Raw genomic sequence first — 14,421 nt, 5'->3', positions numbered from 1 at the left:
ATTCTAAAAATCCAAATCACTAAAAGACCATCAGACCCACAGAAAATACAACCCTGTTTACAGCAGTAACAACTTCTCTCCAGATTTTGACAATGATCAACAAATAAAACAATGTATTTATGATGCAAAAGTATCAATACTATGAATAGCAAGGATATTAAGTATTGACATGCAATACATTATGCGTCTTTGGTCATCCTTCTTTTAATTTATTGCAAGTATAGGTCATTTGTGAAGAATACCAGCGTACTTTGGGGCATGAAACCCATTCTGCCTGGCACTACTATTAGACGAAAAGCAGAGATAAGATGAGAACATAATGCTAAGCCAAGGAATGTCCTGTTCTTTGGCTGTATTTTGTCCGTCAAAGTACTGACAGTAACTATGCTGCATGGGTGGTATGCTGAGATGAGAGAAGCTTGAAATTTGTGTACCTGTGTTTGTGAGTTTACAACAGAGAGTGGGTTTAAAAATTCCTGCCTTGTTTTTACAAATTTTCAAGAAAATCTGTCTGGACCTTGAACATAACTGCTTTGATTCTGTCCATAATTTTATCAATTGTTTTTTCATTTGAATCGGTTTTGCCTGCTATTTTTGCCGTCTCAAAGAATATGCACATAATATATATATATATATATATATATATATATATATATATCCATTTGAACGATTAACTTTGTCATATATATATATACATAATATACATGATATATATATATATTTATATACTCTCTTCTGATAAATAGAGCACAGTGATAACACATCTGTTCCATTCAGTCTCTGATAAACCTTATTTGCACGTTCACGTTAAATCAAGGGTCTAACTTCAAATGACTTCCATGCAAGTACACACACATCGCCCCCATGTGGAAATGGGTCTGACTACGATACAGACTCAGGAACTGCAGCCTTAGGAACTGTCAAATTGGGAAAACGTCTATAAAAAGCCTAAATATCTATGTGGTGGATCATTTCATGGGACCTTAAAAGACAATTAACGGCAGGCCGTGTTATTAGTACATTAACTCATCTGATCTGTTATGCCATGAAGATGAGATGTATTGGAGCCCTTTCTTCACTCTTCAAACTCACTGTTACCTTAGATATATAGTCCAATACAATTAAATTAAACCCCCCTACATCGATACATCTATCTTGTCACAGTATATGTAGCACAGTTGACTATTCTGCTTTATCAAGTGGCCACAAAAACAATTTCTGGTATTAATCAAATTCATATTTGCAGGTATTTGGGGAAGTGGCCCTCGGGATGAAAGAGGAGAACATCAACATTTAATCCAAAATAGAGGGTTACCATTGTGAGAAACAGGAGAGGGCAAACGGGAGCAGGATTACAGAGCACACCTGTGAGTGGTGGAAGAGGATGTTTAGTCAGTTAACTGAACACTGCAGGAGCACATGAATAACTCCAGAGGATGGCAGTAATGCCAAACTAAGGATGGCAGCTCTGCCTTTATACGTCAAAGAGGAAGAGGCGCTGCCTCTCAGCCTCAGCAGCAGGAGTCACATGAGAGGGGGCCGGTGTTGTGTCACGTGAGGTGTCTCTTCCGAAAACATGGCAACAACTAACTAGCACGGAACGAAACAGCATCCGACCGACTGTCGTCCGTCCGCTAACGCGCTTCATTAAGCATCGGAAAACATGGTGGACGTAAACGTCGCCCCGCGCGTTTGTTCTCGTCTCATAACGTTTCTCTAGTCCCACTTCGCGATGGCCGAAACCGCCCCTGAACCGTTAGCTTAATGCTAGCTAGCTGTCAGCCGCCACAAACGGTAAGAGGAAGCGAAATGTGAAACGCTGATTTTGAATGCCACTGCCCTGTAATAACATTGGAGTTACGTTTAACCAGTATAGCCGGTCTTTATTAGCTCCGCGTCACTGGTTTTGGTAAGAAACCTAACGCTATATGGGGGCTTTTTGCTAGCTCTAGTGGGATCTCGTTAAACTCTTTAACGTTACGTTAAGCTAGCCAGCTAGCTGACGTTAACTTCTCCCGATCGTCTTCCTTCAGGCTGCCAACTCACTTTGGCCTTTTCAAAACATATAACTCGCATTGGCTAAGTCACTTTGATATGTGCCGTTTGATAGAAACAATTGGTATTAAGTAAAGTACTTTATTGGATGGTAGTTATCTCTTCCAAACAGTCCACCGACTCCCGTCAAGAAAATCGATTCAAACTGTTATTCACCTCTGGTTGCCGGCGGCTAGTTCGCCATTGACGTTAAGTAAGACTGAACGGTTTAATTCGTTAGTTGTCACTCGGGTGTGACGTAGAACATGTGTCGATGGTGGGGAGCAGGAGGCAGTCATGTGAGCGCGGCTAAACTTGAAGTGGTGCACAATCAACCACGTCACTCCTTTACTGTCATCACAGCATTGTGCAGCAATGCCAGCGTTAAAGCACTGTACGATGAGCCCATTTTGATCATTTCCACAGAGGGACCGGTGGAAGGGGAGACGAGTTCTGCCCTTGGTGACTCTGAGATCGTCCCTCATGAATGTCTGAGAGGAATCCTCGTGGGAGACAGCGAGGTGAACGCAGCAGGACACTTTGCTACTGTTAACAAGCATCGTAAACTCACCATGGATTGGCTGATGGACACCGTCGAGAAGGACTTGGGGGTTGACCGGCGGCAGCAGGGCCCAGGTCCCCGTGCCAGGGAGCTCATCGCCCTCGTTCCCACGCGCTGGGTGACCAGCCTGAGGGAGATGAGGCTCATGCGCTGTGCACGCGTTGATGGTGTCAGCGAGCCGGAAATCCGCACCTTCCTTCAGTGTTCTCAGGCAAAGTTGCCCCCCGGCTGGACGCGAGTCTGCATTCAGGGACTGAGGAAAAGCAAGCTGGGCTACAGGTTGGCCAGGGACCCGTGCCATCAGCAGACGGAGTTCACGTCAGGAGACTCTTATGTCAAAACCATGCAGTATGTGTCGCAACATAATGTCAGGTAGGATGCACACTTTGATATTCTTTTATTCTGTTCATATTCTAAAATGTATCTGAGCCTACATTTGTGCGGACACACATTTACATTTTTTTAAAACATTTTTTTTACATTTTAATTACAGCCATCCAAAGAACTAAAATTAGCTTGTAAAATGGATCAATTTCCAGGTATTGTACTTTGAATCACGCAAAACGTGACCTTTGGCATGACCCATCCGTTGTTTTGACTAAATTCTTACATTTAATAGTAAATAATTGCTAAAAAAGTAATGATGTTATATATCACATGTGTAAATTCTTTTATCAGGATACCTATAAGTTCAAAATTGAATGTGGTTTGTTTTTGTATTTAGATGAGCTTCATCCAATTGGATTGCTCCCCTCTTTGGTTAGGACAATATTTTGCTTCATCGTGCACACTTAATAATGTAAAGAGGTTCACTCATGCTTTTAGTTTTTGGAAGTTTCTATGGTCAGAAAGTCCATTTGAACGATTAACTTTGTCAATTTAATTCTGATGGATCTCTTAACTTTAACTGCTAACAAGACATTTAACACATGTGAAGTTTATATTATTGAAATGGTGGATGATAAATGCAACCATTGAATATATTTCAGATGGTAAACCTCCAATCAATCGGCCCTTTTGTCTTTTCCCCTTTTCAGGAATCTGTGGCGTGATGCTCATTCTAAACATGTGCAAGCCTATTCAGGAGCCAATGAGCAGATGCATGTTGCAGCTGTGGATGCAGTGCGTCAGGCGTTACAGAAGCTCTTCAATTCACCGTTCATCTCAACTGACAGAATGTCACCATCTCTTTCCCCGGCTAAAGAGAAGGAGAAAGAAAACAACTTGATGTCCGGTCCATTGTGCTTTTCCAAGTCCCAGCCGGAGCATCCGTGTCCCAACGTTCTGCCTGCAGATTGTCTGCTGGAGACAGCGGAGATGCTCTACGTTATTCTACCCTACACTCAGTATTCGCTCCATGATATTATCTCCTTCAGCCCGGCCAAGCTCGCAAACAGCCATGCCAAAGTGTTGTTCATCCTCTACCAGGTACTAATAGCCCTGCAGGGATGTCATGCGTCAGGTCTGTCTTGTGGAGAGCTCTCACTGATGGACATAGCTGTAGATGAGCAGCTCTGCAGCCGTCTCAAGCTCAACCTAGCCCATTACGAGGAACTGGGTCCAGAAGGGGATGCAAACAGCGATGTTACTGGCAAACGAGTGCCAAAACCTGTCCTGCCAAGGAGCAAGTCATGTGTGAGCCAAGGGAACAAAAGACTTTGCAAAGACTGCTTTGATGAGCTTAAGAAGTTGGTTCTGGACTGGGTCCACGGGCGAGTCAGTAACTTCCGCTACCTGATGGAACTGAACAGGTTAGCAGGACGGCGTGAAGGTGACCCTAATTATCACCCAGTGCTGCCATGGGTGGTTGATTTCACTGTGCCATTAGGAAAATTCCGAGACCTCAGGAGGTCAAAGTTCAGGCTCAACAAAGGGGATAAGCAGCTGGACTTCACATATGAGATGACCAAAGAGGCTTTGGCCGCTGCAGTGGGTAATGGGGTGGGTGGAGGTGGTGTAGGTGGGGACCTCGGTGGCTCCGGAGGTGCCGGTGGTGCTGGACCTTCTGACCATCTCCATGTGCCTCATCACATATCTGACGTTCTCTCAGACATAACCTACTACGTCTACAAAGCGCGACAAACGCCCAAGTCGGTGTTGTGCAGCCACGTTCGCTCCCAGTGGGAGCCCAACGAATACCCAGCCAGCATGGAGCGCATGCAGAGCTGGACCCCCGATGAGTGCATTCCTGAGTTCTACACAGATCCCTCCATTTTCCGCTCAATCCACCCCGACATGCCAGACCTGGAAGTGCCTTCCTGGTGCAAGTCGTGCGCGGAGTTTATTGAGGTGCATCGGCGCCTTCTGGAGAGCAGAGACGTGTCCCAATACTTGCATCACTGGATTGATCTCACATTTGGCTACAAGCTGTCTGGTAAAGAAGCTGTCAAGGCCAAGAACGTCTGCCTGCACTTGGTTGACAACCACACCAATCTGACCACCTATGGTGTAGTGCAGCTGTTCGACCAGCCCCACCCACCACGCCTATCGCCATGTCAGTACGCCCCAGCAGAACCTCCAGTCCTTGGCCTTGCTTCTCTTAATGTGCCTTCGCTAACCATCCCTCAAATCGACGCCGTAGCGGATTCTGTGGATGGACTGGTGCCGGAGTCAACAGGGTGCGAGTCAAGTGGCTGGACCGTGGTAGACCGGGATGAAGATCTGGAACAAGGGACGGAAGCTCTGGACTCGTTAGCGTCTGCCGGCTCATCCGGCTCTGCTTCCTGCGCCGTGCCGATGCCCGGCGTCGGTGCGGCTGGAGGAAAGATGGGAGGAGAGCACACAGGACATATTGCATCGCAGTCCCCGAGTTCATTCCCCGGGGAATTCACAGGCGCCGTGGGTTCTGGTTTACGGAGTGCCATGTTGCAGAGAGGTGGGCCGACCAACAGAAGGCACGCGGAGGGCACGGTGTCTGGCACCAATGCGGAGGAAGCGAAGATCCTCCTCCCCGAAGGCTTCCACCCGCTGCAGCCTTTGGATGAGCTGGAGAGGTTGAACAACTTCCTGGTGAAGAGTCTGCGCGCCGATGTGGGGCTTCCTGACTGCATGAGGGACGGCGTCACCGCCGAATCGCTCCCCTCTCTCGCGCGGCTCTATCAACGGGACATGCAGGCCCTCGGCGTCGTCATCGCTGAGATGTTCTACCCCGCTAAGCTGAGGGGACTGAAACCCGGCACCCCCCTGAGACAGCGTTTCCAGGCGGTGATGAAGCTGTGCTCGGCCAGCCTCCGGGACGTGCCGCTGTCATTGCATTACGCCCTAAAGACGCTGCTGCTAATTGAGAAGCACTCTGGAACGGCACAAACGCAAGATCCAGATTGCCCCCGCCCACTCCTTTTCAAATATGAACCCATCTGGGATGGTCTCCCTCCCCCGAATCCCTGCCAGCTACTGAACTCAATCATCTCGCCCTTTCCTTTCCCTCCCTACTTTGCACCTCTTCATAGTTTTATCTTTTCCTACCACGCCACCATGGAGACCACGTGCAGTCTTCAAGGTAGAGAGGTTGTCTTCCAGCTGTGGCAGCAGCTGGAGACACTGTTGCGGGGGAACATCACGGCTGAGGGCCTCGAGATCCTATTACCCTTCATTCTGGCCCTCATGCTCGAGGAGTCCACTGCGGTCTACGCTGCCTGGTACCTTTTCGAGCCCATCTCTCGAGTGCTGGGTCCCAGAAATGCGAACAAGTACTTGCTGAAGCCACTTGTTACCGTTTATGAAAACCCTCACTGCCTGCGTGGACGCTTCTATCTCTACACGGACTGTTTCATCCTGCAGCTAATAGTGAGGCTCGGCCTGCAGGCCTTTTTGTCCAGCCTGCTCCCCCATGTGCTGCAGGTCCTCACTGGCTTCGAGAGCTGCATCTCCGGCTCTAGCGGGGAGGCTTGCAAAGGGCTGCGGGACGCCACGTGTAACCTTAGAGAAGAAGAGGAAGAGGACTTTCAGTGTGGCGAGGGACGGCCGTCTTCCGGGTCTGTCAGCGCGAATATGGGAGGTGGCAGCGGGGCCGGCGGAGGAGTCGGCGGGGTGGGGGAGACTGGGATGGTTGATTACTCCTCTGGCGTCAGTCTCAATGACCAAGTGTTCATGTCAGAGGCGGAGGACTTTCAGAACGGGTTCTACGTCAACAATGCAGCGGGGTCGGCTGCTGGGAAACATCAGAGCCAGAACTCTGCCTCCAGGGATCAGGACCAGGAGTCTCTGAGCGTGGGGAAGCTAAGCGACAAAAGCAGCACAAGTGAGCTCTCATTGGGCGATGGGGATTCAATGCGGGATCGAGCTAGTCTCAAATCGTCCAACAGCAGCCAGGACCTGAAACAGGCAAGTGAGGGAGAGGAGGGAGGAGAACTGGAGGAGGAGGAGGTGGGGATGGAGGACCCTACCACTGCCGGACCGGGGCTAACTCTCTCTGGCTGCACTGATGCTTCAGGAGCTACAACGGCCACTCTGGAGGGTGACTTTGTGAACGCAATGGCACCGGAAGAGACTGAGAAAGGCATCGTGGGAGAGCAGGAGGAGGAGGACCATGATGCATCTGACGAGTCTGGGGAGAAAGAGCAAAAGATTCTTCTAGGTGAGGGAATGATGAAGGTTTCTGTAATTTATTTGGACCCAGTACATTACTGATGGCTTTTTTTTGTTGTTAATTAAATATTTTCTCTGCACACAGATACAGTCTGCAAAACGGTCCGGTGGCTTTCGGCAACGCTTGGGCCTACGGTGACTTCTCGATACGTCGCCAGGAATTTGCTGCGATTGCTCACAAATTGTTACATCGGTACGTTGTTGCAGAGTGTTCATAAAACCAGTTTAACTGTCTCACTCACCCTGAGAAAAGCCGTAAGGGCAACTCCCTCACCGCTGGTCCTCATCATGTTCTCTGCTTGTAGGACTCGACAAACATCAGTTTGTGTCCGTCGCATCTGAGGATAGCAGGCGGGAGAGTGTGGGAATGGGCAGCGTTTATGAGAAGAAGCCGGTTGTTGGTGACCAGACAGCCGGACCCGTGTTGGAGTGTCTCATCTACGTAGCTCAGCTTTATGGAGAACCTGTGCTAACTTACCAGTACCTGCCTTATATCGGATATCTGGTAAGTGATATGTACAATAACACAGTACAAAACTGCTTCTGGCCATTGGGCTTGTTTTCTTTCTTTTTTATGACATTTATACCAGCAGACTTTTATATGTTGGTTACAAATATATGTTGTTGTTTTTCTTTTTTATCCAGGTTGCTCCACCTTCTTCACAGCGTCTTAACACGCGTAAGGAGGCAAGTCTGCTTGGAGCTGTTGCCCTTACGCAGAAGATCATTGTCTTTCTCTCTGATACCACACTTATGGACATGCTGATGAAGATCAACCAGGATGTGCTCCTCCCTCTGCTGGATTTGCTCACCTCCCCTCGCATGGGGTAAAAAACACACATTCAATCATGCACAACACTTTAGATGTATGTTGAGGTGTAACTGAAACACAGCATGTTGAATAGAAGTACTAGGAAGTAGAAGTACTGTAAAATACTGTGTTAATTTATTTGCCTTTTATTCAACTGTTCATAGTTTTGAAAGTTTAATTTTGCTCAACATTTTTGAGTTATATGTTAGTATACTGCTGCAATAGCTTTGTCATTAGCTCTGTGCTGGTTCTGCTGTGCTCAGGTTCCCCAGCGGGGTGCAGACACGCACCGCCGTCTGCCTCAAGACACTCAGCCTGATGGCTCTCATCTGTCTGCGCATCGGGAGGGAGATGGTGCAGCAGCACATGGCTGACACTCTGCGTCGCTTCTTCGCCGTTTTCTCTCTGCTGCATTTTTTGAAGGCCCAGGTATGCGCGCACACACACACACACACATGCATCAATACTGACAACCATAATGTTGGGTTTTTTTCAGGAAAGCTTTCAACCAGCACGTTGGCAGATGAGAATAAATTTGAGACAGAAACCTTGAATACAAACTGTGACAGACCGAGGGAGAGAAAGCGAGTTTATGCATGTGTGAGAGGACGGGTGGTCGCTCTCCCCTTCACCGACCATTTAGAAGTGTCTTCATGTTATGTTTTTTTAAAACAGAATTCAAAGTTCACCGATGTGGTGATTTATCATTTATGGTGTAGCTGGACAGCGCTCCTTGCAGAGTTGTGGGAGAAGTCACGGTCGTGGACGTCTGCACACCTGAAGAGACGAATGTCACATATGAGTTGGCGGTGTTGGAGGAGCTACAGACTGTATTCAACGCCGAGATGGCCCATGCCTCCTACATCCCCTTCTACTGCCTCATAGGTATGACACATCTCATCTCCTGCCAAATTCAAAATAGTCGGTATAAGCAAGTGGCATAGAATCTGTTCCTCTTTTTGTGATTTCTTTAGGGGACGTGGCAATACGGAAACTGGTTCCCAACCACGAGCTGGTGTGGCAGTTAGCCCAGTCCTACCACCAGAGTTTGCACCAGGGCAGTTCAGAGACGTCCAAGGTGGAGCCAGCCCCGTCCTCCACCGGCGTCCCCTCTGGTTTTGCCCGACCTGTCGGCTCCAACCCATTCCCTGCACCCTCGTCCACCTCACCGGGAGACGCCCTCCCGGAGTCGGGCACGTTTGGGAGCCACCTGGTAGGAAACCGTATCCAAGTGTCCCAGGACAACGAATATGACCGTAGCCGGAACCTGGGTTTGGCCAACTCTTGGGGACGATCCAGCCACACCAACGCCACCACCAGCACCACTAGCACCACCACCGCCTCCAGCCTCACCACTCCATCCTTTGGCACGGCTTCCGTCTCTTCCTCCTCCTCCTCCTGGGTGAAGGGCTCCACTCCAGAGGACAGTGCACTGAAGCAAGAGCTCCCTCGCAGTGGCCGCTCCCTGCAGGGCAACTGGCTGGCCTACTGGCAGTACGAGATTGGCCTCAACCAGCAGGATCCACATTTCCACTTCCACCAGATACGACTGCAGAGCTTCCTGGGTCACTCGGGCACCACAAAGTGTTTGGCCCCGCTGGCTGGAGAGGATTACTTCCTCTCTGGAAGTAAAGACAAGACGGTGAAGCTGTGGCCCCTCTATAACCACGGCGATGGAACGCAGGAGGTGGAGCCCCGGGTTACGTACAACGACCATCGAAAGTCCATCTTCTACGTCGGACAGCTAGAGGCTTCGCAGGAGGTCGTCAGCTGCGATGGAACGGTGCACCTGTGGGACCAGTACACAGGTAAGAGACCACAAGAGGCTCATTATTAGTACCTCGCATCATAATCTTAAATAAAGTTTGTTATTTAGTTTGTTTTTTAGTACAGCGGTCCCGCTAGCAAGTGGCCCGCGGACCGGTACCGGTGGTTGGGGACTGCTGATTTAGAGGGTGTGACACTTAAATGTGTTGAGGCAAAGGGGTGGGGGGGGGGGGGGGGGTGAAATAGTCGTATCTATTCCGTGTAACCACGCTCAATCTCTTTTCCTCAGGCAAACAGATCCGCTCGTATGAAGCCGTGGACGGAAAGAATCCCATCACGGCGGTCACCACCATGCCGGCGCCACACTGCAGTGTTGTGTTCGGCAGTGCGGATTCTATCCTCCGCTTCATCGATCCTCGCAAGCCCGGCCTGCAGGTAGCAATCCGCCGCGCGACGTCCACCGCCGCGGTAAGGATGTCTCCGCTCCGGAGTTATTCCTGACTTGACGGTTACAAATCTCCCCGTATCTCCCCAGCATGAGTTCCGACTGGCATACAACAACGTGAGTGCCGGGCTCATCCGCTACCTGGCGGTGAGCCCTTCAGGGCGCACCGTGGCTGCAGGTTTCTCGTCGGGCTTCATCGTTCTGCTGGATGCACGCACTGGACTTGTTCTCAAGGGCTGGCCGGCGCACGAGGGAGATATCCTCCAAATGAAGGTATGCTTTTTCGTTCCCTCGCGCCTGTATAACCGAATAGGGCCGCCTCCTGGGTTACATTTTTGTCAGTAGTCAACAGCTTTTTGGAAGATTACGTACCGATGGTACTGAACCTGATTCCATGAAGGTGTGGGTGTTGACTGCAATAGTAATGTATGCAATGACCAAGTATATTTCTTTTTGTACTTTGGTATCTTTGCCTTTCATTTGAATGGCAGACCGTAGAGAGAAATGGGGCAGACTGGAAGGAAGGACGACGTGGCAAGGCACATTCAAAAATAGGTTTGGACAATGTATAGTGTTGGATTCCCAGCAGACTTTTGATAAAAGGGCAAGAAGGAAAGCAACAACAGAGGTAAAAGTCCAAATTAGTATGATTGTTTAGGTTGGGAGGGATTTCCTAATTCTCAGGAAGAACAAGTCAATATTTTTGCTATGGAAGAGGATACTACAATCAAATAATGCCCACACACCAGCGTGGACCTTTGTTACACCACTTCTTATCGTTCCAACAAGGGGGCGACGTGTAGAATTAACGGTCAAGTTGTTGACTCAAGAAGTGGACTGGTGGACTCTGCGGGGATTCAGTGGGTCACTTAAATGGGCGGTAACTCGCTATGCCGTCGTCCCACTTTGTTTTCTGTCAGAATAACTTGTGGCCAAACAGAAGTGAACACCTTCTTTTATAGTGACTGCCTTACTTTGCTACTCATCTGTGTGGTTTCCAAAAAAGAAAAGCTTTAAGGGGGCGTTGGATGAGCTTTGTACCATCAAATCCAACAGGCCTGTAGGCTTTTACTGTAAGGAAGCTCATTCATTATTTGTTTATTTAAGACGTACAAACCAGTGTATAATGTGCTTTTACCAAATGGCTTTTGAGCAACAACATGGGGGCACTAGCTGAGAAGTGTGTGTACTTTGTATGTTTTGGTGCATCAGCTCTCAGAATCAGGTGGGCGGTTAATCCCAATTGGGATTCGTGGGAAACGGTTAAAACTTTTGGATCTGCCTTAAATGAATACTGCTGTTGGATGGACATTCAGCCTGTACTTAAATTCAGTCTTCATTTAGTACCATATAGGTGTAAAAATGCGACCTATTGCATGAAATCAGTACTGTCCCCAAACTATTTGCTGACAATAGTTATACGAGCTTGTAGTATTCCGTGACCACGTCACACTTTCAATTCAGAAGGTGTGGCTGTACTCCTGCATGATAAATACTCAAGAAGATGATCAGCCAAGTGACTTTTTTTTTTTTACCCCCAAGGTAGTGATACTAAGTGGTGCAGAGATGGTGAAAGTTGTACCCGGCAAGTCTGTTGTCAACAGTAAGCAAGGATGAGCAAACTTTATTTAACCCCGAATTAGGTCAAGGATTGTATCTCTAGTTTTAAAGGCACAAGTTTAGGCAAATATGGACACTGGTTAGTCATTAGAAATCTGGGGGGTTCTCATTGGCACATTCGTATTACTCAGACTTCCCCTTCAATTGTGTGTGTGTGTGTGTGTGTGTGTGTGTGTGTGTGTGTGTGTGTGTGTGTGTGTGTGTGTGTGTGTGTGTGTGTGTGTGTGTGTGTGTGTGTGTGTGTGTGTGTGTGTCGATCAGTAGCTGTTTTCACATCTGTCTGGGAAATGGAAAAGTTTACTTTAAAATATGTTTTAATACAAGATTATTCTGACCAAAACCATTGATTTTAATGTTATTTTTGTCATCTTTTCAGCTTGCATTTTGTTAAGAAACAAATCTTTGTATTGGAACACATTTTTTTTTTAGCAATTTATGAAGAGCAAACGATATTAAATTATTCATTCAATTCATTTTCTTTACACAATCAACGTATCATGAATATATCATCCCATTGCACATGTTTCAGTTTCAGCTGCCTCTACTTAACAAGTATCCTATTTAGTTAAATCATTCTTTTCACATATTTTCTTTCATTTCAGTGCGTTTACAAGGAAATTGTAACTGCATGCCTGCTTTACAATCTTGAAAAAGAAATGTTTGCAAACGTAAGCTGTCTGCGATTTCTGGGATTGGACATCAACAGTGAGTGACTTCTTTTCTTTAACTTTTCAGGCTGCAGAAGGAAACTTGGTGGTCAGCTCCTCCACTGATCACACCCTCGCCGTGTGGAAAGACCTGGAGCACAAGCCTCTTCGCCAGTACAAGTCGCAGTCCGACCCCATCCACGCTTTTGACCTTTACGGTTCCGAGATCGTGACCGGAACGGTGGCCAACAAGATCGGGGTGTACTCCATGGCAGACATCTCCCTGAGTCCCGTCAGCAGCACCAAGCTGAGTTCGGAGAACTTCCGCGGCACTCTGACCAGTCTGGCGGTCCTGCCCACCAAGAGGCTGCTGCTGCTGGGCTCTGAGAACGGCGCCATCCGGCTGCTGGCTTAGGCAGGATCAACGGCTCGCGCCTATGCTAAACACTTGTTGACCCTGAGAGTGTCTTTATTCCTGAAGAAGCCAGGTGTCTGAGCTTTCTCTGTCCCCTGTCCTGTGCTTGAGGTCAAATGTGTTGGTAGAGCACGTACTTTAAATGGCTTTATGTATGAAGAAGCACAAATAACGGCATCGGTTGCCACTGAATCTGACAGCGAAAACGATGCGTGTGTGATATTCACTATGTACAGTAAATCCACTGTTTGTTTGTTTTTCTTAAAAAGCCTATAGATGTATAGAAATTATATTATAGAAACGTCATATTTTGACAGGTCATTTATTCCTTTGACTAGGTCAGTTACTCTGTTGAACAGAACTAATCAGAAGACGCGCTCAGGAAAGGGGAAACCTAACACAGTTCTCATGTAGTGTTTACGCTTTCCAAATAGATGCATAAAAAAACACCAAAAAAAAAAAATACTTTGACCTCAACTCTCATTTCCTTCACTGTTAGAACCCATGAGTACCCAAATGCACTGATTGAACTATGCAGTATTTGTAGATCAAATCACTTGTTTGTGTTAGCAATACTCCGTGTTTCTCAGCAGATTGTTTGTGCGCCATGAACAATAAAAGTACACCCGCTGCTCTGCCGGCGGTCCTGGTGCAGCGTGGAGACGCTTTCAACTGTCGACGCTCACAGAACTCGCTTACTGATGCAAAGCCTTTATCCTCCTGCAGAAGTATGGCCTAAATCGTGACATTTAGATCCTCCCTCAGTTTTTTTATTTTTTATTTTTTTTATCGACTAATGAATTACTTGAACCAGGTTTTGCGATTCTTGATTTAGCGGTCAGAGCCTGTAGCAACGTTCCAGTGGGAAGGTATCGAAGCAGGTGCCACTCTGACTGCTTATGTCACTTATTAGACTCACTACCTTCTGATTGCTCATTACTATAGCTAACAAAAACAACAGTCAATGCCAAGATGCACTGTTTTATATTTAGTCATTTATATTAAACGGCAGATCTATATGGAGAGATCATGTTGTAATCAAATAAGTATTTGTTTTACTTTACTCTTTAGCGTGTAATGCTAATGCATATGTCCGTATAGTTGTATGCTCACAAAGATCTTAATGAATCGGAGTCTTCAAAGGACGTTGGTGTCGCTTAATCAAATCTCTTCCTTTTGTATGATTTCATTGCTTTCATGTTGTAAAATGCAGTTTGTCTACTTTTCTGTAATCTGCCATGTATACCACACCTTTTGATATTTAGTGTTTTTTGTAAGTAAAAGTTCAATGATCATAAAAGAACAAACCTTGTTTTGAAAAGAAGCTTTGTACTTGCATATTGATAATTGGTTGCAACGGCTGCAGCTATTTGAACATTTTAAGAAAAGTCCTGGGAAAACGCTTATTTATTAACTGGAATAATAAAATGATTGCTTCCATGTTTTTTGTTTGTCTTTCATTTTTGTTGCGATTCCCCTTGATTCATTTTGACTTCTAGCTTTGTTTACTGCTCTAGAGCTCCAAAGAGAACA

At 47.1% G+C, this 14,421-nt stretch overlaps 1 protein-coding gene across 1 annotated transcript; it reads left to right on the top strand.

The window, feature by feature from the left end:
- Positions 1-1,511: 1,511 nt before the first annotated feature.
- On the top strand, positions 1,512-14,328 carry wdr81 (WD repeat domain 81). Its single transcript, XM_040179970.2, has 12 exons — positions 1,512-1,794; positions 2,461-2,968; positions 3,634-7,172; positions 7,269-7,376; positions 7,489-7,688; positions 7,829-8,010; positions 8,258-8,423; positions 8,714-8,879; positions 8,969-9,802; positions 10,051-10,196; positions 10,297-10,479; positions 12,562-14,328. The coding sequence occupies exons 2-12, from the start codon at positions 2,607-2,609 to the stop codon at positions 12,886-12,888; spliced, it is 6,213 nt and encodes a 2,070-aa protein (XP_040035904.2). The 5' UTR covers positions 1,512-1,794; positions 2,461-2,606; the 3' UTR covers positions 12,889-14,328.
- Positions 14,329-14,421: the final 93 nt, after the last annotated feature.

This window comes from Gasterosteus aculeatus, chromosome 1, assembly GCF_964276395.1.
Source record: "Gasterosteus aculeatus chromosome 1, fGasAcu3.hap1.1, whole genome shotgun sequence".
Lineage (NCBI taxonomy): Eukaryota > Metazoa > Chordata > Actinopteri > Perciformes > Gasterosteidae > Gasterosteus > Gasterosteus aculeatus.
Note: the sequence above shows the minus strand (reverse complement) of the source record. Positions and strands in the feature narration are given on the sequence as shown.